This window comes from Agrilus planipennis, unplaced genomic scaffold, assembly GCF_000699045.2.
Source record: "Agrilus planipennis isolate EAB-ADULT unplaced genomic scaffold, Apla_2.0 scaffold84, whole genome shotgun sequence".
Lineage (NCBI taxonomy): Eukaryota > Metazoa > Arthropoda > Insecta > Coleoptera > Buprestidae > Agrilus > Agrilus planipennis.
Window position 1 is genome coordinate 1,131,837 of NW_020439025.1, and position 21,875 is coordinate 1,153,711.

Consider the following 21,875-nt stretch of genomic DNA (forward strand, 5'->3'; position numbering starts at 1 on the left):
ATAATTATTTAAATCCATATAATTTGAAGAAGTGGTATAATCAAATGAATATAACTACATAATAAGCGTTATTATGTAGTCGTAAAATTCATTGTAATATTACCTTTCAGTATTACCACGAGAGGCCGTGTAGCCAGTGCCACTCGGTACCACAGGAGACGAGCATTTGTCTTTTGTGTGGCACAATCGTTTGTTTAAAACAGAGCTGTTGTAAGCAACAAGATGTGTGCGAAGCGGTTGCGCATTCGCGAGAATGCGGGGCCGGCACAGGCGTGTTCCTAGTCGTCACCTCGACCTATATAATCGTGATAAGAGGCCGAAGGGCTTGTCTATGGGGCTCGCTATATCTCGATGATTTTGAAGAGGAAGATCGTGATTTAAAGTAAGTGTACGGTAATAAACCTTTGAATTTTGACAATTTTTTTTAAGAAACGTATTATTTATAGTTAATCATTATATATAGTTAATAATATAGAAAGCGGTTAGAGACTACTTAATATTACACACGTTTCTATTCCTGTGAATAAAACATTGACGCAACTTTTAGTAAAAAAGAACTTGGACTACAGTACGTCATCTATTTCCTGCTGTGAATATTTTGAAATGAATGTTTTTATAATTTTGTTTTATATCTTCGCCTAAATTTTTATTTCATATGTCTACCAAAAATTAGGTGATATGTGGAAAGTGCCAAAACATATTTTTTGTAACTAACCATGAAAGACGATATAGGTACGAATATCTGTATAAACAAAGACAATATTCATTGTCAGTACAATTAAAAATAGTAGAGACCATTTCAATACCCATTCTTATATTTTCGCCTATTTCACTTTCCTCCCTTTCAGTCAGAGTTTGCAGATTACCTTCCACGTTATATCTGTAGCAATGTCATTGGTGAACTAAAAATCATTATGATTATCATCACAATGTCATCAGTTTGAATAGTGGTTGAACACGCACACCACGCCTTCTTATCCTGAGACAATTTCCATCGAAAACCTTCGTAACGCTCTCTGTTTGTTCTCTTGCTTTTTCCAATACTTCCTCCTTTCTAACCTTTTCCATCCACGGTATATTCATCATCCTATAGCATCACATCTCAAACGCTTTCAACTTTTTCTTTTCCACTTCGCCAATCGTCGTTTGCATCTATATGTATTATAGCCATAAATTAAAAAAAAAATAATTTCTCATAAAACTTAATTATAAAAACCGTTTTCTTTTTTTTGATATTCGGGACTGAATCGTTGTTTATATTGTTAATTTAAATTTGATTTTAGACGCGGTAAACCTTTATATCTTAGCAAGGATCGATACCAATTGTTGGAGCAACAATGGCTGGCTCACAGGTTCGAGCACACCAAAAAATCGTGGGTTTGGCATAGAGATGGCCTGTGAATGATTGCAACTTCCGTAAACATACATAGCTGCAAGGTTTTTATTGTTTTATCTGCAATTGTCCACTACGAACAACCGTGTTTTTAAGACTAATATTATGACTACATACAATGATTTTTTTAAATATCTCGTTTCTCATTTATTAAACACACACTATACGTTATTGTAGTTTGGACAATAACACCAGGTGCTTCTTTAAAAAACTGCAAATCCGTTTGAGCATGTCTTCAAAAAAAATCTACAGCTGTAGTCAGAGAAAAAATTAATATTAATGCGTATAAAAAGGTCTTAACAAATTATGTCGTTAAGCAAATTGTAGTCTATTTTTTTTCCGTTAATGCTTTTTATTTAATTGGTTCACTACTTGTAGTACTTCACAAATGCGTCATTATTTTATGGTTGTTTGATTTTATTTATTTTGGGCATGGCAAAATGAAATTTTATCTACAATATTATCAGCGATCCTTTGCAAACCCTTCTGATGTAAAGGCTTAAACTTCATTTAAATCTAACTCATGCTACTATCTAGTCACTACTATGTTTCCCGTTACTTATAAAGCAATAAAAACATTTTAAAGAGGGTATATTTTACTGAGATTTGAAAAAAGTGAAATAATTTTAAATAAACTGTCGATATAACAAATTTTTATTTAAATTTTTGCTTAAAAAATCGTATGTACATAAATGAACAAAATATTTGTTCTTTTTCAGTGTTTCATAAAAATAAAGAAAAGAGCAATCAGGATGCAAAATAATTTTCTTAAAGCATAATTTTTATTACTTCTAGTAGAAACATAAAAATTTGCTACTAATTTAATTCAAAAAAGGTCCTTAACTAAACCCAATATACATATACAAAGGAATTCACTTTTTTCGACTCATNTTCTAAATTGGCAAAATTTTGAAATGGTAGCATGATTGTATGTTAATTATAATAAAAAGAAGTTAATTGTTTTATTCAATATTTTGTATAAAAGTATTCGTGATTTATCAATAAAAAAATCATTGATTAATTTAAAAAATGCATTAATGTTTTTACATTAATTATTGTTCAGCTTAGCTCGTCTTGTAATGGAAAAAACCCCGCACGTAATTCTTTCTGCAGAGGGTGCGCAAAAATTTGCTGAATCTAAAGGCATTCCGATTTTGGAACCAGGAGCTTTGGTGACAGATTTTGCAAAAAAAGCATTGGAAGATTATAAACAACACGGAAGATGAAACTGTAACGTGAACGTTACGTTGTTATTTTGTAAAATGTAGAGGAAAGATATTTGTTATTTTTTTTTTTTTAACACAACGCACTATACGAATATTATGATGTATTTTTTTAATTGAAAATAATTCAGATATAAGAACATGGAAGGGGAAAGAAAAGTGCAGCCAGATTCATTAAAAAATAAAGAACTTATCAACAACGACATTTTATTTTTTTCCCAACAGCCGAAATATATTGTCTTACACGAATTAATTATTGCCTTTAATGAATCGGGTTTCACGAAACTGTTTTTATTATCTATTTGTATATATTAAATGATAAGAAGAATTGTGATATATTAATTTCACAGCGTTAAGTTCACTTTTAATCGTTTAAGTTTCGATTTTGTATTTTCCTGATGGAGAAGAATTTCGAAGGAGCACTATTAACAGAAAAAACAGAACGCGAACTTGAAAAAATTTGCTCTTTGGTTGCTAATTTTCCGCCTTTTTATTTATTACTGTACCTATATCATACAGAAATGATGGATAAATAGCCTTAAGTCTAGCGGCTAAGAACGGAAGTTGTTTATAAACTGTCACTATATTCATTGGATAATAAAGTTGTTTAAAAAATACAAAATAATTCTACAAGCAAATTTTAATTATTGTAGTTTGTATTTAATTTTGTATGAGATTAATGGGACTACAAACAATTGAAGTAAGAGGTTTTTATTTTTGCTGTATCTTCACCCTGAGGACGTCAATCCAAAGATTGGTTTTACGTACACGCACTTACACCTTCTTGTCCTTAGTCAATCTTCCCGAGAACGTTTTACCATCCTATCCTTATCCTACGTCTCCTTTTCATTATTAACTCCCAGACCGTCCTCTATTCTCTTACTTTTTTTAATACCCCCTCATTTGTAATCTTTACTATCCACGGTATTTTATTAATGTCATAACGCCACATCCCAAATGCGTCTTTTTCCTTTCCACCAGTTCACCGTCCACGTTTCGCACCCGTACAAAAATGTGCTCAGTATGCTTATTTACAGTCTAGAATTTTCAAATTAACCATTCGCGGTCAGAAAAGAGACTTTAAAAGCGATTTGGTCTTGCTCTATTTATTATATATATGTCTACTGCTTTTTTCATCCTGATTTATATTATCTGCCTTCCTAAATGAGTATCGAAAATTTTCTATATATTGTGTAAAAATGGGAATATTATACATATTATCTTGTAAAAAATTCTCAAAAACCACTATATATAAAGACATAATTATTGAAACAGGAGTGTAGTTGAGAGTATATAATTTCAACATTTCGACAACTTTAGTAACTACTGCTAATGACACGAAAATGAAAGTTTGTTACTCTACGAATTTGCAAAAAAATTTCTAATATAAAAAGTTAAATAATTCAATCACTCAATTGTCCAATGTTGAGTAGAAATATATTTTCTTCTTAAACATTAAACATAATGAACAATTGCTTTGTAACTGTTTTATCAATAGTCTGTAGAAATTGTGTTCGGGTGCAATAACTTACGTTTCCCGTTTATAGTAAATTTTTATCATGTACACAAACTTATTTTATCTCCTAGTGATAAATAATTCAAGACAATATTTGTAAGTACATATAATGTCAACGTACATCAAAATTCTGTGTCAAAATAAAAAATTATTTGCCTTGATAAATGCATGAAAAAGACCTGTGTAGCCGTTTATATAATAATTGACCGCAGACTATACCAAACCACTTAAAAACTTGGCTTTCACCAGTGGATAAAGCGTGATGTATATGTAATCGTTTTATACAGTACAACTTATTTACTACTGTGAAAGAAACATGGATCCTGTGGTACTTGTTCATGGTGGTGCTGGAGATATTACTGATGACAGAGTCAGTGGTAAAATTAAGGGTGTCAAATTAGCAGCAGTGGAAGGATACAAGGCACTAAAAAATGGGGGCTCAGTACTTGACGCTGTGGAATCAGCCGTTAGATTAATGGAAGATGATGAATATTTTAATGCAGGTAAAAAATATTTATATAAAATAATGGTATTGTTACGTAATTAAAATATTCAGGCTATGGATCTGTTTTAAATTTAAATGGGGATGTGGAAATGGATGCTAGTATCATGCTTGGCTCAGATTTAAATGCTGGAGCTATATCAATTACCAAAGACATATCACATCCTATAAGGTAAATTCCATTTAGTATCATTTATTATAAATTTAAACACTAATAATTTTACAAAAATTTTATTCATTTGAAAAGAAATTTATTTCTTGATTCAACTATTTAGAAAAGTGTATGTAATTTAATATAATATAGAATTTAGTATTTAATTCTACGCATTCAACAAACTATATGTATAATAAATTTATTTATAGAAAGGTCAATGACCAACTAAAACGTATAATATTTATCAAACAGAGCATTTCTAGACGTTCTCAAAGGGAATTCTAAATTGGCAAAATTTTGAAATGGTAGCATGATTGTATGTTAATTATAATAAAAAGAAGTTAATTGTTTTATTCAATATTTTGTATAAAAGTATTCGTGATTTATCAATAAAAAAATCATTGATTAATTTAAAAAATGCATTAATGTTTTTACATTAATTATTGTTCAGCTTAGCTCGTCTTGTAATGGAAAAAACCCCGCACGTAATTCTTTCTGCAGAGGGTGCGCAAAAATTTGCTGAATCTAAAGGCATTCCGATTTTGGAACCAGGAGCTTTGGTGACAGATTTTGCAAAAAAAGCATTGGAAGATTATAAACAACACGGCGGCCAATTGACAGAAATAGGAGGGATTATTAAGGTATAAAAAATTAAAATATTATTCAAACGCAGCATTGAATCAAAAATTGTAAGTCCTTAAAATTTGATTTTTGAATATTTATTACTTTAGCCAAAAAATGCCGGAGAAGTGGGTACAGTGGGAGCAGTAGCAGTGGATGGTTTAGGGAATGTCGCTGCTGCTACTTCAACGGGTGGAATAAATGGGAAAATGCCCGGAAGGGTCAGTGACACATCTCAAATCGGAAGTGGATCATACGCTGATAACAACAGTGGAGCTGTGTCAACCACAGGTTATTATATATTTTAAACTTTTTCATGTACCTTCTGCTTATCACATACAAATTCTTAAGATTAAAACATTCAAGGGCACGGCGAAACAATCCTTAAATTCTGCTTAGCACACAGTATTTGTAAGGATATGGAAAATGGTAAATCAGCACGACTGGCAACTAAAGAATCTGTTGAAAAAATGACCCGAAGACTTAACAATACTGCAGGTGAATAATTACAACAAAGAACAAAAACTATTTTGATAAAAGTATACAAAAAAACCACAAAATTAAAAACTTGAATATTTGCATAAAGTTGGATTGTTTCCAGTCAAAACAGATATTTTCGATTTTCAGTTATTTTTGTTGTACCTACTGCTTATTTTAAAGACTACAAAATATGCCGTTAAAATGTTAGAGAAATCTATTCCTTGTTTAATCCCATTATAAATTTGTTAAATTATTTCTAAATGTGTACGAATGTTCACAGGTGCTATAACCGTATCGAAAATAGGAGAAGTAGGCATAAGTTTTAGCAGTAAACGAATGGCATGGGCTTATGTTAAAGGCTCAGAACTACATTTTGGTATAGAGCAGGGTCAACACGAAGTAGAATGTGTGGAAGACGAAATTTAAACACCAACAATATATGCACTTTATCCATAAATGTTACTATTTACGTGTCTGATATTCTACAAAGCAATAAATATATATATATTTTTGTTCTTTCTTTGCTTTTCCATTAACTTTCTCTCCTCTGCGAGCATGTGCTATTTAAATATATGGGTTGATTTCTAAAGCATTTAATGCCAAATAATATCCTTAATAGGCAAAATTATCATCATCACCATGGTCTACTCAGTCCGAAGATTGGTTGAACAGGTACCTCCGCTTCTTTTGCTTGGCCAATCTTCGCACTTCCCGAAACTCGAACCTCCCACATAATTAGGCAAATCGTATTCTAAACTAGGTCTTCCTCTACCACTCTACTCCTATTCCTGTTTCTGTTTCTAATTTACGTCTCAGAAGTTGTCCTGCTACTTCTCCTTTTTAAATTGATTTTTATAGCTCCCTCTGTTATCCTACTCTTTTTTAACACCTCTTCATTTCTAACCTTTTTTATCCGTGGAATTTTCTTTATCCTGCCATAGCACCACATCTCAAAAGCTTTTGCACCCATCGTCCACGTTTCGTACCCGTACAGAAGAGTGCTCCAAAAATACACTTATTATTTTTCGGATTTCTAAATTATTTGTTAACGAGCACAAGTAATTTGTTTTTGTTAAAAGCAAGTCAACTCTGCGCTATTCTTTATTTTATGTCTATACCCCTTACTCCATCCCAACTTATTTGACTTCCTAGATCTTGAAAATCGACTTTTTATTTTTGATCTCCAATTTTATATTTATTAATTATCACTATTAGCTAATTTACTAATTTATATTACATATTTCTGTACCAGGAATTTTAATATACATTAAAATACCTATAGATACCTGTATATTTTTTTGTAACAAAATATAAAATCAAAGGAACCACAAATTGTTAAAAGACACTTCAAAAAAAGTTTTTGTTCAAAAGTGTCAAATCTCGACTGTTGTGTAATAAAAAATTCTGTCTTTTCGTGTATTTTGATTAGTTTTCTTTTAATCGCTAAACAATGGAACCAACTATACTGGTTCACGGTGGAGCAGGGAAAATAGAAGAGTGTATGCTCGATGGAGTCATTCAAGGTATAAAATCAGCAGCCTTAGAAGGCTATAGGACACTACTGTGTACAGGATCGGTTGTACAGGCCGTCGAAAGTGCTGTAAATGTATTGGAAGATGACAAACATTTTAACGCAGGTAAATTATATTTGTATTACAGTAATAATATTAATTAAATTGTGCATTTCTGTAATTTTTCAGGAATTGGATCAGCTTTAACTTGTAAAGGAGATGTCGAAATGGAATCTAGTATAATGGTTGGTAAAGACATGTCAGCAGGAGGTGTAGCAATATGTAAAGACATTGCTCACCCTATAAGGTTAGTTTTTGGTACCTAAGATATTAAATCCAATCTAAATAAAAGCATTTAGATCCAATTCAGATTTTTCAAGTAAACAATTTTTAAAACAATTTCCTACTTAATTAAATTTTACTTATGGTACTTTTAATTGAAAATGCTCATTAATAATTACCTGCACTCTATACTAGCAGCCGCAGAAGTATTCACTCTTATTTACCAACTAATGTAAATACTACCTCATATACTCTACTTCCATTTAATAGTGTAGCTCGGCTTGTCGCAGAAAAAACTAATCACGTTATCCTCGCGGATGAAGGCGTAAAACAGTTTGCTGCAAGTAATGGCGTACCAATATTGGCATCCGGAAGTTTAGTTACTGAAAAAGCAAAAGAAGATTTGGAAAAATTTAAAAAAACCGGAGCAGAGTTTATGGTGCGTTATTTTATTTAACAGTTCATTTTTGAGCAATAATTTAGTTGGAGTTTATTTTAGAAATTTTAGAATAACTATGAACTGATTACTAAAAGTCCCTGATGTCTTATTGCGCGAGTCTTAAGTGTTGCTCAGTGATTTTAGATTTTACTCAAAATATATCTGACCTAGTCAAGTGGATTTTTTTAGAGTTTCTCAACATACAGACATATGTTCACATTTCATTTGATATCACTGACGATCGTATACATATATACACACAAGGTACTCGCGAAATACTCATCTCCAACAAAAAGTGCAAAAAGTTCACGAAGATACATGTATCCTTATGGCGTCCCTTTAAGCCGCGCACTCGTGAGCTGGTTGAACAATCATCTCGCACTCTAAAACTGAAATATATGTTATTAATTTTCATTCTTTTCAAAAAAGGTGCACGCTAAAGGGAGCACTGTTGGAGCTGTTGCAATAGATAAAGATGGTAATATAGCTGCAGCTACATCAACAGGAGGGTTGACGGGGAAAATGCCTGGCAGAATCGGAGATTCGTCGCAAATTGGAGGTGGAACTTATGCCGATAACGCTGCAGGAGGCGTGTCTTGTACAGGTCTGGTTGTAGTCTATTTTATAATTGTTTTATTTGTGAACAAAATTTTCAGGTTTTTTTTTTATAATGATGTTTATTAATATTAAATTATTTTCTTGTTTCTCTATAATGTTTTCCTAGCCACTACTTTTATTTTAAATATATTTATTGTCGTAGGTTTTGGCGAAAATATCATGAGATTTGCTTTAGCCCATAAAATTTGCAGAGACATGGAAAAAGGTAAATCCGCAAATACAGCAACAAAATCAAGAATCGAAAAATTGAAAGGGAGATTAGACTCTACTGCAGGTAATTACGGTCCTTATTTTCAGGCGTTTATTACGTTTTCCCAATTAAATTTCTCTTGGACGATGATACAATTGAATCTAGTCATAAATAAAAAAAATTTCAGGTGCAATTGCTATTTCAAGAAAAGGAGATGTAGGTGTGTACTTCAACGCATGTAGCATGCCATGGGCTTATGTTAGAGGAGATGAAATTCACTTTGGGGTAGATAAAGGACAGCATGAAGTAGAGTGCATTAAGATAGAATAAACATAAACCTAAACACAAATAGGAAAACAACGTATTTTTTACATCGAATAATTTTTAAAATATGACGTCTAAAATCGACTATTTTTTATAGTTTGAAATATTTAATGATTTGCAATGTCAAAACGAAACAAACGTTAAATTTTTTATTTGTAAAAATCGGCACAATTGTTAGATCTCTACTTCTTGCTCCCTACCTAACATTCTTCTTTCATACACTTATTTAAATCAACTATCATTTAAACCCCAAGTGAATAAATTTTTTACTGAAACACGAGTTAGTGTAAATTCAATTCTAAATACACTAATGACCTTCTAAAAGCACGTAAATTCCGTCGGGGGTGCAGATGTGCTTTACAGTGCGACCAACGTTTAACTGGATGGAACATTTAAAAGCTATCCCAAATATTTACTTTACACATATACGAGGGTGGATTGATAAGTTTCCGGCCTGACCAAGAAAAACAAGGTTTTTAAAAATTTTTTTTTTTTATTTCTCAACATAATCTCCTCCAAGGCTGATACATTTCTCATAGCGGTGTTCCAGTCTATTAATGCCATCTCTATAGACTGATTCGTCAAGCTCCTCAAAATAACCATTTACAGCTTCGATTACTTCTTCATTGTCCGCAAATCTCTTACCGCCAAGCCATTTTTTGAGATTAGGGAACAGAAAATAGTCACTCGGGGCTAGGTCTGGAGAGTAAGGAGGGTGCGGCATCAATTCAAACTTTAGATCGTTGATTTTAGCCGTCGCAACGATTGACGTGTGCGCTGGTGCGTTATCGTGATGAAACAAGATTTTTTTCTTCGCCAGATGAGGTCGTTTAATTTTCACCTCGTGGCTCAAACGTTGCAATAAGTCTGCGTAGTATTGACCAGTGATAGTATTACCCTTTGCAAGGTAATCAATGTATATAATACCTCTTGCATCCCAAAAAACAGTAGCCATAACCTTGTTCGCCGAAAAAATTGTTTTTGCCTTCTTTGGAGTTGGTTCCCCTGGTCCAATCCACTGTTTAGACTGTTCTTTGGTTTCAGGAGTGTAGTGGTGAACCCACGTTTCGTCAACGGTTACGAATCGACGCAAAAATTCGCTTGGATTACGCTTATACAATGACAAATTTGCGGTAGAAATGTTTTTTCGAATCAATTTTTGGTCGACTGTTAGCAAACGCGGCACCCATCTTGCACAGAGCTTTTCTATATGCAAATGTTGGTGCAAAATATGTTGCACACGTTCATATGACATCTTACAGGTCTCAGCTATCTCACGCACTTTCAATCTGCGGTCTCCCAGCACTATTTGATGAATTTTTTCGATCATATCTGGAGTTGTGACCTCAACGGGGCGTCCTGAGCGAGGCCCATCAGAGGTGCTCACACGACCCTTTTTAAACTCGGAAACCCACTGCTTAACGGTTGAATATGACGGGGAGGATGTCCCCAGTGTTGAGTCCATCTTCGGCGTTAACCCCTTCAAATAAAAGTATTTGATGACAGCACGATTTTCCTGCTTTTCCATTTTTACGAAAACCACAGAGGCGTCTTGTTCAGCGTGCTGTCAAACCTACACTAGCAAGGAGATCGGGCTGAAACTATAGCTACAAGCTATCCAAGGATGGTACTATAGAATGTCACCTCAAGGTAGGCCTAGTGGCGTCATCTCTTGGTTAGGCCGGAAACTTATCAATCCACCCTCGTATATGCCTCTTGAATTATTTTTATGCTTCCTAATAAAACTGCAGAGACCTATGTTAAATGCTTTAAGCGTGTTGTTGTTGAATGTGCAGGACTAAGATGTTCTTTCACCACAAACATTTTTTGTGAATTTCGAGAAAGCAATTCATACTGCAATGCAATCTGTTTTGAGTAAATTGAGGATAAAAGGTTGCCAATCTCTTAACCTTTCCACTGCGTATAGAACAAAGTCAGAGGTAGCAAATTTTGTTACCTGTTTTTTTGGACTCTCATATCTTAGACACTAATTATTTAATAACCTTCAGGAAAATGGACGAGTGAATGATATTTGTGATTATCTCACTAGTTGAACTCACTAACCGCGAAAACTACTGTACCGATTTGCATGAAATTTTTACAGGGTGTTCTTAATGATACAACGAAGGACATAGGATATTAAAAATGTCGAAATTGTTAATAATAATGATTTGGTGGTGGAGGGGAAGCATTCCCCTCTCCTGCATTTTAAACGGTGCTAAACTTTTAAGAGGGCGGGGCATATCGTAAAATTGGCATTTTCAAGATTAGGGCGGGGTAGTAGTACTATAAACTTAAGCTTAAACTATAAATATGTAAGAAATTCTTGGCTAGGCACTTGGTGAAACATATTTAATAAGATGTAAGAAATAAAACACTTGGTACACTTTTGTTTCACAGTTTATTTAGAACACTCTAACAATTGTTTCGGCTGCTAAACCATTATCAAAGAGAATGAAAACAAACAAACAATTGTTAGAGTGTTCTAAATAAACTGTGAAACAAAAGTGTACCAAGTGTTTTATTTCTTATATCTTATTGGATTATAAAGATCTATACAGTAGTGTCTCTCTCCAGCCACGGCCATACATCCCTCTCCTACCGACCCTTCACCACTTCATCTACGAGTTCCCCGCTAAGCAGCGGCTGGCTTGTATACAATAAAATTATATATCTGAGGAGGCAGCTTTTCCTTCAGAAATATGGGCAGTTTTCTTATTCGACTTGCGAATAGTACTAGTTTGATTGTCTGCTACAATAGACTTTAAAATAATGTTATATTAGTAAGATTTTCAAACCACCCTATTACATTTACCACCCCCCTTAAGAAAGTATATATCGGGCGGAATTTACGTATAGTAATAAAAATCATCAGCTATGTGTTATCTTTTACCATTAAGAAAAGGAGCAAGCCATGTGATGTACATGTGCTGGCAAGAAAGTTTCTACTTCCGCCTTATTGTAAAGTAAGCACCAGCCGCGACCTGATGCTGTGTTCTCGAAATACAGTAAGTAAACCTCGCTAAGTCATGGAAATCTGCTAATGCACAAATAAAATAAAAAAATATATCACTCCCCAATTTATTCACTTAATAAAAATAGCAAATCACAATGAATAATACAAATAAATCATTCGTTAACAGTTAATCAGTTAACAAAGAAATAGACTAAGTGTTGCATAAAATAACATAGTAGTAATAAAATACACGTTACAACAGAAACACATTGTATTAACTCTGTTATTAAAACGCTAAAATCTTAAGCACAAAAATTGTAACGCATTTTCTATTTATTAGATAAATTTAAATAGTCTAAATTAGTGAATTCAAGTAAATTAAAAATTATGTGGCATTGTTTGGTAGCACCACCTCAGCTACAAGTCTCTAAGAATAAATAATTGTTAAGACACTATTAACTTCTTTTTATTGCGATTTGAAAACAAAATTTAAATTTAAAAAAAAAGTCTGATACTTGAACCATTTCATATTGCACTAAAACTGTGCACTTTGGCATCTGATTCTTAAAAATACCCTATGAACCATATATTTTTATTATGGTTTACCACATCCTAAATACATAAAATAAAAAAGAGAGTCACCATAGTTATTATTAATTGCGAGTCTCGCGTTTGTAATGCCTACATTACAAATGCGTGAATAACGTGTCCGTAGAGAAAATGTTTAGTGATATATAATTAGGGTGAATCTCTTTTCTAGTTTATTTATTCCTCCATTTTCTACTTTGAACACCTCTAAAAGTGTACATGAAATAACTGGCATTAAAAAATCTATATTCTATATACTGATTGTTCCAGTTATTGTTTTTCGAAATTTATTATCTCATTCAGTAACATAATGCATACTTAAACTTAATCGTTTTCTTGTAAACAAACTAGTCCCTTCCCAACATAAAAAATAAGTCTTCCTCTATAANTTAAAACTCTAAAATAGGACGAAATTTATAAAATTAACTTTTGTAAAAAAACCCCGTTAATTTCTAGCCACTGTAAAATATGCACAACTATGCGTGAATTGGGAATGTCTAAATAAAAATTAACTACAAGTACTTATTGTATTCGTTCATAAAAATTCTCATTTTTCATATAAAATACAATTTTCAAGTTATTTACTGCGATAACTTGTTTTCCTTATCTAAATTAAAAAACGATCACAACATAATTTTAAAAAAATACTTTCCAATTGTATAATAAAAAAAAAACAAAACAAAATGTAATCACCCTGTGTTGATTGGTATTATTATTATACTTCGTTTTCAATAATCGAGGGGCCGGGGTCGGTATCCCCGTAGCAGTGTTTCGCTTTGGGATCCTTGTAAGAATTTTCGTGTTGAACACTTTGTGAATTCGTTCGGCATTTTGCAAGGCACAGCTCAAAATGATCCGCAACTGATGCAAAAATAACATTGTTTTGTTCGGTCGCCTTTCCTAGCACCGATTCTAACATATCTTTCTGAAATGTGCAAATAAAAAGCAAACATTTAATCATTATATTTCAACTATCGTAAAGGGTAATTTAAAAGGAAATGCTACATATAAAATAAATGCAATTATGAAAATTTAAAGGTTCACAATTAGTATGTTATTTTTCTAATCAGACAAATGTACAAAAATCATCCCATAAATTCTAGTCGCTGAGTTCTGAACCTGAAGCAATTACCCCCGCGAGGATAAAACAGCTACTGGTAAGCACATTTTTCGATGTCGCTAATCACGGAAAATTCAGTGGATGTAAAATTTCCGAGACTGCAAAAATAGCATGTACACATTTAAAACACTCATATCAAAAGAACGGAAATACGTAAAGAAAATAGGCTTGCACTAATTGGAAGGGGTATCAAAAAATGCCTAAGAAACGTCCTTTGTTGGATTTCGATGAGTGCAAAATCTTAGCGGTTATTATTTTCTATGAAAACTTTAAAATAGGGGTAACAAAACTAAAAGGTTCAGAACGGTTACTTTAGTCACTCATTTCAGATTAAAATTTAAGCAGAAAAGCACTTTATTTAATTGTGGTTTTAAGAAAATTTCATAGATTTTTTGCATCACAACTTCCAAAAGCCCTAAAAAAATGTAATATATATATACACCACCAAATTACTTATTATTGCTATTTTAAGAGTTTGCTGTATTATGTAAGCATGCATTATAGAATATTACTCATTATTACTCAAACCTACGAACCCTGTTAAAACTTGTAAAAACCACTTAAATTTTAAGTTATCCTAGAAAATTTTTAAATTACAATTTATTTTTGATAATATAAATAAGAAATAGGCGAAATAGGTTGGTATGACACCTTCTCAGGCATAGTCTCATGTCTGGTCTGAGACATATTAGAGGCAGAAACAGGAGTTAAGAGGAGTAAAGGTAGACCTAGATTAGATTACTGTACCGCAAATAGTTAAGGATGTGGGTTGTTCTAGTTTTAGGGAAATGCAAAGATTAGCTCATGATAAGAAAGTGTGGAGGTGCGTGTCCAACCAGTCTTAGGACTGACGGCCTTATGATAATGAATATAATAACTGAAAATATTATATATATTATATATATGTTAATCATCATCATTTTTTTACTCGTATACAGCCTCAAACCTTACTAGAAGCGCAGTGTTTTTTTTTTTTACTAAAAAAAGTATTTTATAGGAAAGTAGCCAACATTATCTCAGTAAAAGTATACTTTACCGCCATAATGGTAGTACTGATTTTATTTTAGAATCTCTACAATTTGAATAGTGATTTTTTAGAAAATCCATTACATACTTTGGTATATCGATTAATTGGCAAGATTTAATCGGTTGTTTCAAAGATGAAAGAAAATATTATTTACAACCTTATTGTATTCGAGATATGGCCATAAACATGCGAATAAATTACGATTAAGTTATTTTCTACAATTAATAGCACTTATGGCCAATGCACATACTAATAATTATAATAACGAACCCACTAAATTCAACAGAACAACTTTACATTTGTAGTAACAATTACCTATAACAATGGGAATTGAAGAGATAAATTTAAGTATATTTGTGCTATATTAGTACATATTGCTATTGAAATAGTTTAAGATTAAAGTTGAAATGCTGCACTAATTAGGTATATGACAATAAGCAAAAGTACACACATTGGTAAGTAAACCAATCTTATGGTTTCAGTCTCAAGATATATCTATGAAGATTGCAGACAACTTATGATAAGAAACAAAAAATATTCACATTCATTACAACCAATTAATCATAAATAGCTGAAGTAAATATGTACCTATGTGCATATATGCTTTATTATAATATACCATTTTTGGCATCATAAAACAATAGTAAATTACCTTATCTGGATGTAGACAACATGATATACAATATTCGTAAATAGCACAGCAATTGTTATGTTTGCATGTTTCGCAGGAATATTGAGTTACAGTAGAGGAAATTTCATTGCAACAACCATTTGATAAAATTTCAATTCTTGGACAAACAAAACCTTGAAAAATAGAAAAGTAAATAAAGACAAAATTTAATCTTATCATTTACTAAAACTAAATTAATAATTGAAATAGAAAAATTCTAAGATTATCAAAGTCAGACAAAAGAAATATATTGTTTATAAAATTAGCTTTTTGTATGGTTTTTTAAAAACTGAACAAAAACATGAATGAGCATCACGTTTGGATAGAACTTGAGGAATGGTATTGAGTGATGGAAAACATTTTTGCCCCTTTTTTCCTCTTTTTTTTCTTTTTCTTTTCATGCAGCCAAGAGAATACCCGCTTTGTTTGAGTTGTCTTTACCTACTGTAACCTTATGATTATAAACAATCAAATAAATTTATGCTGCATGAAGCATCAATGATTAGAACATATTTAGATATATATGATAGCCCACAACCTGCCTTGCAAAAATATACCAATCATTCATAAATTGTAAAACAAAGAGCTGCTAGAGCAAACTTCTGGATCATACTAATTAATCACATTTACTGCAAATCAAATCATAAAAAGTAGACAACCGTAAACATAAATAAAAAACAAATATTACTCTACAAAATTTGAGGAATCCTAAATATACCTCTATCATCCACAATTAGCACCTTTCCCTGCACAGAATTTCTACAGTAAATTTCTCCATCATTAGATGAATTATGCTCTTGTAATGTTCGCCAAATAAAAGGTTGTGTTCTTCTTACCGGAGGAGGAGGATCATTATTAAGGAAATCTTCCTACAAAATATACACACATAGTAAAAGGTGCTCACTTTTAAATTTAATCAATTAACTTACTTTATCAATAAAGCTTACTATACAATAAATTAGAGAAAGTGTAAAAATTATGCCTAGAACAATGCGACGCCTAATAAACCTTATTAGTGCGGCATACCACATTTTCTTAGGCCTACTTTCAACATTTTTGTTTCGATTTTTGAATGTTTTTACATTCGCAATAGTTTAACGATACGCATTGTACTTGAATGTTGTACTATTGTAGGTTATTTCTCATGGTTGTTTTATTTTAATTTATTTACGATAACCTACTTGAAACTATCAACGGTAGGCGTCAGCACATCACCTTCTTTAATGTACAAAAAACAAATGGTGTCTTGAAAGTTTTATTTAATTAATTTAGGCAAGAAAACTAGTTTTAGTTATTATTGTAAGTTTTAAACAACAATTACCTAATTTCCGTTATGTAAATTATATATTAAATAAGTTGTCTCCGTACTCAACATTGCACTGAATAATTGTTTTGTATATTTGGTTTACTTCTTCATTTCTTCCTATTTTCTATTCTATTTTCTCTTTTTTATTTTCAATCTTGCCGGACCGGCAGCGATATTTTAGTCACAAAGAATTTTTCACTTCCGCTTTTATCTATGGCTTTTATGAAAAGATGGTGCAACATTTTGCGTTGTGTTTCCTGTCATGCGTGTTAAGTGAAATCGTTATTAGTGAGTTGTTATAGTATATTAGTGTTGTAGCCAGTTGTACATGTTTGCTAATATATTAAGAAGTTTTTGGCAATTGATTGTGGATTAATTGTGTGATTTTCTGCTTAAAATTTCACAGTTTTACAAGGCAAAATGTCGTATAATACTCGCAGATCAGGGGGCAACTTTGGTAAGGATAATAATTAAATATTACGGTGCATAATAATTATCCAAAATCAAAATGGCAAAAGCAAACCTTACGATGCAGAATTTTAATATTTGTTATTAAATAGGAGTAAATTCTGCTAATTCGATTGGAAATATTGGCCAGCGAAGACCTCAACCGCAATCTTTGTCAAATAACTTTATTCCAGGAGGACAGGTGAGTCTAAAATCTTTATGCAACTAGCTTTTGTCTGATCTCCATGGATTTATAAATAAAACTGGCCTTCTAGTATAAGGCTATAAACTAGTTAATAGTGTTTATAAATCCCAAGACGTTAAATCCTCTACAAGCCCTACATGTTTATATAAAAAAATCTAGTCAGCAAAAATGGCATAAAAATTTAATATATGAATAATTATATGAAATACTTTGAATTGCATTATTTGGGTCAAAACTGAACAAAGTTCATTGTAATTTATAAGCAGAATAAAATTTTAATGCTTTATGTTATTGTTTTCTGGTTTAGTAGGACTGGGGTTAAAGCAGGACTATGCAGGGCCTGGGTAGTGTGGTACTGCTATAGGTCCTTAATTGCCGCTAAACTATTTAGCATTAATCTTAAAAAGATCACATTAGTTTAAAAAAGGTTCCTTGTTGTGATTGTTTCTTACAATCTACAATGTTAAAGCTAGAAAAGCCATTAGAAACAGGCTTACTACAAGGTAGTGATTCTGTTTAATATATTTTGTAACCAATGAAAATTTTAAATCATCAATTTTGAGGCATGGCACTAATGTGACGTTTTTTTATGATTGAAGTTAAACAACCAAAGCGGGCTTGTATCTTGACTAAATTCTTAGACCTTTTTTAGATTATTTTTAATTTCAACACCTATTCACTTTAATTTACTCTGTTAGATACCATGTTTAGGAGTTTATTTTATATTCGTTTTTTTCATTTTGAAACAATGAACTTTTGTAAGCATGGAATTATCAGAAGAAAAAGGGTATAAAAGCAATAGGTGTCGAAATTATAAATTCTCGTTTACTATTAAGACGAGAGTCAAGATATATGTTTTTGTGGACACCTTTGATGTGTGAAAGCATCACTGTCGAAGGTGGCATCTATATCGGTGCTCACAGCCGCTAAGGCTAGCTTGTATAGTTAATTCTCCCTGCTCTCATAGCTGTCACAAGGAAATAAACAACAGCAACAGTATCACCAGCAGAAACCTGCTCAACAACCACCACTGCCACAACAACAGCAGCAATTTAGACAGGTAATTTTACCACAATTTATTTTAGATATACGCATTAATCATTTTTTCATTAAATTGATTAGAAATGATACATTGCATTTTTGTAAAGCCTTTTCTAAAATAATGCACGCCTCGATCGTTTAATGCTCAGTTTATCGCTAAATGAGTGTACAAAGAAAAATGGAGGACTATGAATGCAAGAAAACAATGCATACATGGGATTGTGTTCTTTGTAACATAAGATCAGTAACATTATTGTTCCAATATTACATTTATTTATTGCCACCATTCTGTATACACAAATCAATACAATTTTTTTAGCAAGTTATTTTTAATAGATAGCCATAGATAAGTCAACAGCTTGATTTTCCACATATCAGGTAGTGTTACATCTATGGTAAATTATGCTTTTGTAAACTCATTTTCCAAATGTCTGTTTTAGGCATGAGGATACTTGTTGTTTATTAAAGCAGACCCAGAGAGTTAGCTATTTTTTACTCCAGAATTAGCTGTAGAAATGGGTCGCACAGATTATTATTATAAAAATTTCCTACAAATTCAAAAATGAGAGTTTATCCTATAAAAAAAAAGTATTAGCTTTTGTTTAGTTAGTTAACTTTCATGTAGAAGTCAACTAAATTTGTTATTTTGAAGGATTTTCCTGTTTTCCTATGTATAATTATAATACATTATAAATTGCAATAGCAACCTCCGCCTCAACCACAATCACAGGCACCACCTCCACCTCAACTGAAACAGCAACCTACACCTCCACCCCAAGTGAAACAGCAACCTACGCCTCCACCTCAAGTGAAACAGCAACCTACGCCTCCACCCCAAGTGAAACAGCAACCTACGCCTCCTCCTATTCAAACTCCACAGCCAACACCACCACCGCCACAAGTTACCCCAACTATCAAAGAAGATCCTGGCAGTGTTGAAGAAACTACTAACGGAGATGAATCTACAACTGGAAGTACTATTAAAAAGAGACCCTTCTGGATGAGGAGACCACCTGGTAAGCATAATTAATAAAATTGTTTTTTGTTTTAAAAATTATCATAAAAAGTGATGACAATCACTGCGCAAAGATGAAGCTTTCGACCAGGAACTCTGGATATTTTTTTCTGTCGAGGGCCTTTGCGGTCGACAGCGATGAGAAAAACAAGTGGCTGAAATTCAATTAATGAATGCGATTATTTTTCTTTTTTTTTATTGTTCCTTATTTGATTTTTAATTTATCTCTTGTCAGGTAAAATAAGCAAAAAAGAACGACTACGCAGACGAAATCTGAGACTTCGTAAAATATTGCAACCTAAAAATGCACTGATGGTATTAAATGAATTAGCTGGCAACGTAGTTTACAACATGACCGAAATTGTCGGTGGACTAGAACCCCCCCTTTGCAAAGCATCGGTTCTTGTCGATGGAATTGAACACGTTGGAGTCGGTAAGAATCGCAAAAAAAAAACATTTTATGAATTAATTGACAAAAAATTTGGCAATAATTGTGATATGGTACTTAGTAAATTTTAATTTGAAGCAAGAGCTTGAGCTGGTAGTTGTACATTAATAAATTGCCAGTGTGGTTTTCTTGCAAAAATATGTCTACAAATATTACCAATAATGTCCACCTTATGTGGACAGTTACTATGTGTTTGTTGCACAATGTTTTAAGAAAATATTAATTTTTTTACGCGCATAACAATTGTTTTAGAGATAAACAGTGTATAAAACACGATCAGATTGTTAAATATTTCAAAACGCCAAACTTGTTTTATATTCTACCGAAGGATTCAGTCGGTTTTGTAAAAATAGCAGATTATTTGGAGAGTAAAAATTGAATTTTGCAATTAGCATATGCACTAATGAAGATTTTAATTTTGTCTAGTTACATAATTAAACCCAAAAAGAGTTTTGCGCATTTAAAGGGCAACATTTTAAGCCATCACATTAATTAAAAAGTCGACAAGAATGTCAAATAAATAACGATTTTAAATATTTGAGAAGCTGGCGTATTATAAAAGCAGCCGTTTTAGGCAATTAGCTGTCATATAGTGAAATAAAGAACATTCAACAAACAACTAATTTTTGCAATAGTTACATTGTGTAATTTAAATACTGAAATAATTTCTCTGGAAGTAATGGAAATTCTTTTGTATTGTATCATTTTCTTTTATGTGTTAATGTCGATAAACATCATGTTAACAAAAAATATATGTATATTCCAGGCAAATCAAAGGTGATGGCCAAACAAAACGCCGCCGAATGTGCTATTAAGCACTTGGTACTCAGCAAATTACGCGCAGACGCAGCAAACGTTGTAAAAGTTATGAAAGTTGAAGAAAGCTCTACGAATAATAGCACAAGTACAGGTGAAAACGTCCCATCGACAACGACAACCATGGACACGACTGAAGAAGGAAATACGAACACTGAAACTGATGTTTCGTGGTCTCATGTGGCATCCTATGCTTTGCATAAACTACTGACAGCATGGGATGAGGGTGATAACTTGACCGAACGTATAGCGCAAGCAACAGCTAGCATACCTCCAATGGTGCCTCCACCGGTTACCGGGCCTGATGGAGTTTGGAAACCCATGAGTGGACCAGTAGAAAAGAGGCCGGCTAAGAAGTTGCCAGAAAATGCAGCCCTAATGAATCCAGTTATGTTATTGAATCAGATGCGACCTAACGCAGTGTACGAGGAGGTGACCAAAACAGGCACGCCCCCCCATGTTATGTTCACGATTAAGTGTACAACTGATAATCAATCCTTTTTTGGAACGGGTAAGCAATTTATTTTACTTTTTCACTGTGAAGAATTGTTCCTTACGTAAGTTAATATTTCGTGTAATTTTTTTGCCTTTAAATTCACTTAAGAACAAATCTGAATTTCACATTTTTATTACAAATTCTTTGTAGTTAATTACGATGTTTAAATTTAGCAACTGGTATAAATAACGTTATAAAATAATGTTAAACTTAAATGAGAAATTTTAGATCGTTTTTTATTTAAAAATACAAAACTTCATTTTAAAATCCCAAGGAAAATAAAATTGCCTGTGATTTTGTCAAATTTTTTGTAAGTCTATATTAAACAAAATATATACATTTGTACTATATTGTATTGAATTTACAATAATTCTTGATTATTTTATCAAAGGATGTTATAATTGATTATTTTAAATATTTATTCTAATTATCTACCTTGAAGTTAATAAAAAAAAATGGAGCTCATTATCTGGTAATTAAAATTTGT

General features: G+C 32.3%; 5 protein-coding genes across 7 annotated transcripts in view; 4 read left to right on the top strand and 1 right to left on the bottom strand.

The window, feature by feature from the left end:
* Window positions 1–1,569, top strand: part of LOC108734899 (E3 ubiquitin-protein ligase Ubr3) — a 37,599-nt gene extending 36,030 nt beyond the window's left edge. Inside the window, exons 26-27 of one of the 2 annotated variants that reach the window (XM_025976399.1) lie at window positions 111–382; window positions 1,284–1,569. In XM_025976399.1, the coding sequence (XP_025832184.1) occupies window positions 111–382; window positions 1,284–1,401 (390 nt within the window). In that variant the 3' untranslated portion in view covers window positions 1,402–1,569. The remainder of the gene's footprint in view (window positions 1–110; window positions 383–1,283) is intronic. The other variant, XM_025976400.1, reaches the window with a different exon arrangement.
* A 2,563-nt stretch (window positions 1,570–4,132) lies between these two features.
* LOC108734882 (isoaspartyl peptidase/L-asparaginase) lies at window positions 4,133–6,407 on the top strand. Its single transcript, XM_025976401.1, has 6 exons — window positions 4,133–4,635; window positions 4,689–4,806; window positions 5,240–5,429; window positions 5,520–5,700; window positions 5,776–5,907; window positions 6,170–6,407. The coding sequence occupies exons 1-6, from the start codon at window positions 4,449–4,451 to the stop codon at window positions 6,313–6,315; spliced, it is 954 nt and encodes a 317-aa protein (XP_025832186.1). The 5' UTR covers window positions 4,133–4,448; the 3' UTR covers window positions 6,316–6,407.
* Window positions 6,408–7,229: 822 nt separating this feature from the next.
* Window positions 7,230–9,679, top strand: LOC108734885 (isoaspartyl peptidase/L-asparaginase-like). Its single transcript, XM_018466598.1, has 6 exons — window positions 7,230–7,526; window positions 7,590–7,707; window positions 7,953–8,121; window positions 8,551–8,725; window positions 8,882–9,013; window positions 9,117–9,679. The coding sequence occupies exons 1-6, from the start codon at window positions 7,340–7,342 to the stop codon at window positions 9,257–9,259; spliced, it is 924 nt and encodes a 307-aa protein (XP_018322100.1). The 5' UTR covers window positions 7,230–7,339; the 3' UTR covers window positions 9,260–9,679.
* A 2,639-nt stretch (window positions 9,680–12,318) lies between these two features.
* On the bottom strand, window positions 12,319–16,791 carry LOC108734915 (UPF0454 protein C12orf49 homolog). 2 transcript variants are annotated; one of them, XM_025976397.1, is made up of 5 exons: window positions 16,544–16,791; window positions 16,333–16,483; window positions 15,597–15,748; window positions 13,491–13,722; window positions 12,319–13,179 (listed from the first exon to the last, which is right to left on the bottom strand). In XM_025976397.1, exons 1-4 carry the CDS (start codon window positions 16,643–16,645, stop codon window positions 13,513–13,515), a joined length of 615 nt encoding a protein of 204 aa, XP_025832182.1. In that variant the 5' UTR covers window positions 16,646–16,791; the 3' UTR covers window positions 12,319–13,179; window positions 13,491–13,512. The 2 variants fall into 2 exon arrangements, with proteins under 2 accessions (XP_025832182.1, XP_018322182.1); XM_018466680.2 differs by lacking the exon at window positions 12,319–13,179 and having other exon boundaries at window positions 13,285–13,722; window positions 16,544–16,790.
* A 402-nt stretch (window positions 16,792–17,193) lies between these two features.
* LOC108734914 (double-stranded RNA-specific editase 1) lies at window positions 17,194–21,570 on the top strand. Its single transcript, XM_018466679.2, has 6 exons — window positions 17,194–17,377; window positions 17,481–17,569; window positions 18,540–18,632; window positions 19,317–19,629; window positions 19,864–20,061; window positions 20,843–21,570. The coding sequence occupies exons 1-6, from the start codon at window positions 17,341–17,343 to the stop codon at window positions 21,451–21,453; spliced, it is 1,341 nt and encodes a 446-aa protein (XP_018322181.1). The 5' UTR covers window positions 17,194–17,340; the 3' UTR covers window positions 21,454–21,570.
* The last annotated feature ends 305 nt before the right edge of the window (window positions 21,571–21,875 follow it).

Coding starts and splice junctions, on each gene's coding strand:
- LOC108734882 (XM_025976401.1), top strand. CDS start 4,449: ATGGATCCTGTGGTACTTGTTCATGGTGGTGCTGGAGATATTACTGAT. Junction 4,807..5,239: donor GACATATCACATCCTATAAG/GTAAATTCCATT, acceptor ATTATTGTTCAG/CTTAGCTCGTCTTGTAATGG. Junction 5,430..5,519: donor AAATAGGAGGGATTATTAAG/GTATAAAAAATT, acceptor TTATTACTTTAG/CCAAAAAATGCCGGAGAAGT.
- LOC108734885 (XM_018466598.1), top strand. CDS start 7,340: ATGGAACCAACTATACTGGTTCACGGTGGAGCAGGGAAAATAGAAGAG. Junction 8,726..8,881: donor AGGAGGCGTGTCTTGTACAG/GTCTGGTTGTAG, acceptor TTATTGTCGTAG/GTTTTGGCGAAAATATCATG. Junction 9,014..9,116: donor GAGATTAGACTCTACTGCAG/GTAATTACGGTC, acceptor AAAAAATTTCAG/GTGCAATTGCTATTTCAAGA.
- LOC108734915 (XM_025976397.1), bottom strand. CDS start 16,645: ATGTGGTATGCCGCACTAATAAGGTTTATTAGGCGTCGCATTGTTCTA. Junction 16,484..16,543: donor TAGTAAGCTTTATTGATAAA/GTAAGTTAATTG, acceptor TATATTTTGTAG/GAAGATTTCCTTAATAATGA. Junction 13,723..15,596: donor GTTGTCTACATCCAGATAAG/GTAATTTACTAT, acceptor TGCACATTTCAG/AAAGATATGTTAGAATCGGT.
- LOC108734914 (XM_018466679.2), top strand. CDS start 17,341: ATGTCGTATAATACTCGCAGATCAGGGGGCAACTTTG. Junction 17,378..17,480: donor CAGATCAGGGGGCAACTTTG/GTAAGGATAATA, acceptor GTTATTAAATAG/GAGTAAATTCTGCTAATTCG. Junction 20,062..20,842: donor AATTGAACACGTTGGAGTCG/GTAAGAATCGCA, acceptor TGTATATTCCAG/GCAAATCAAAGGTGATGGCC.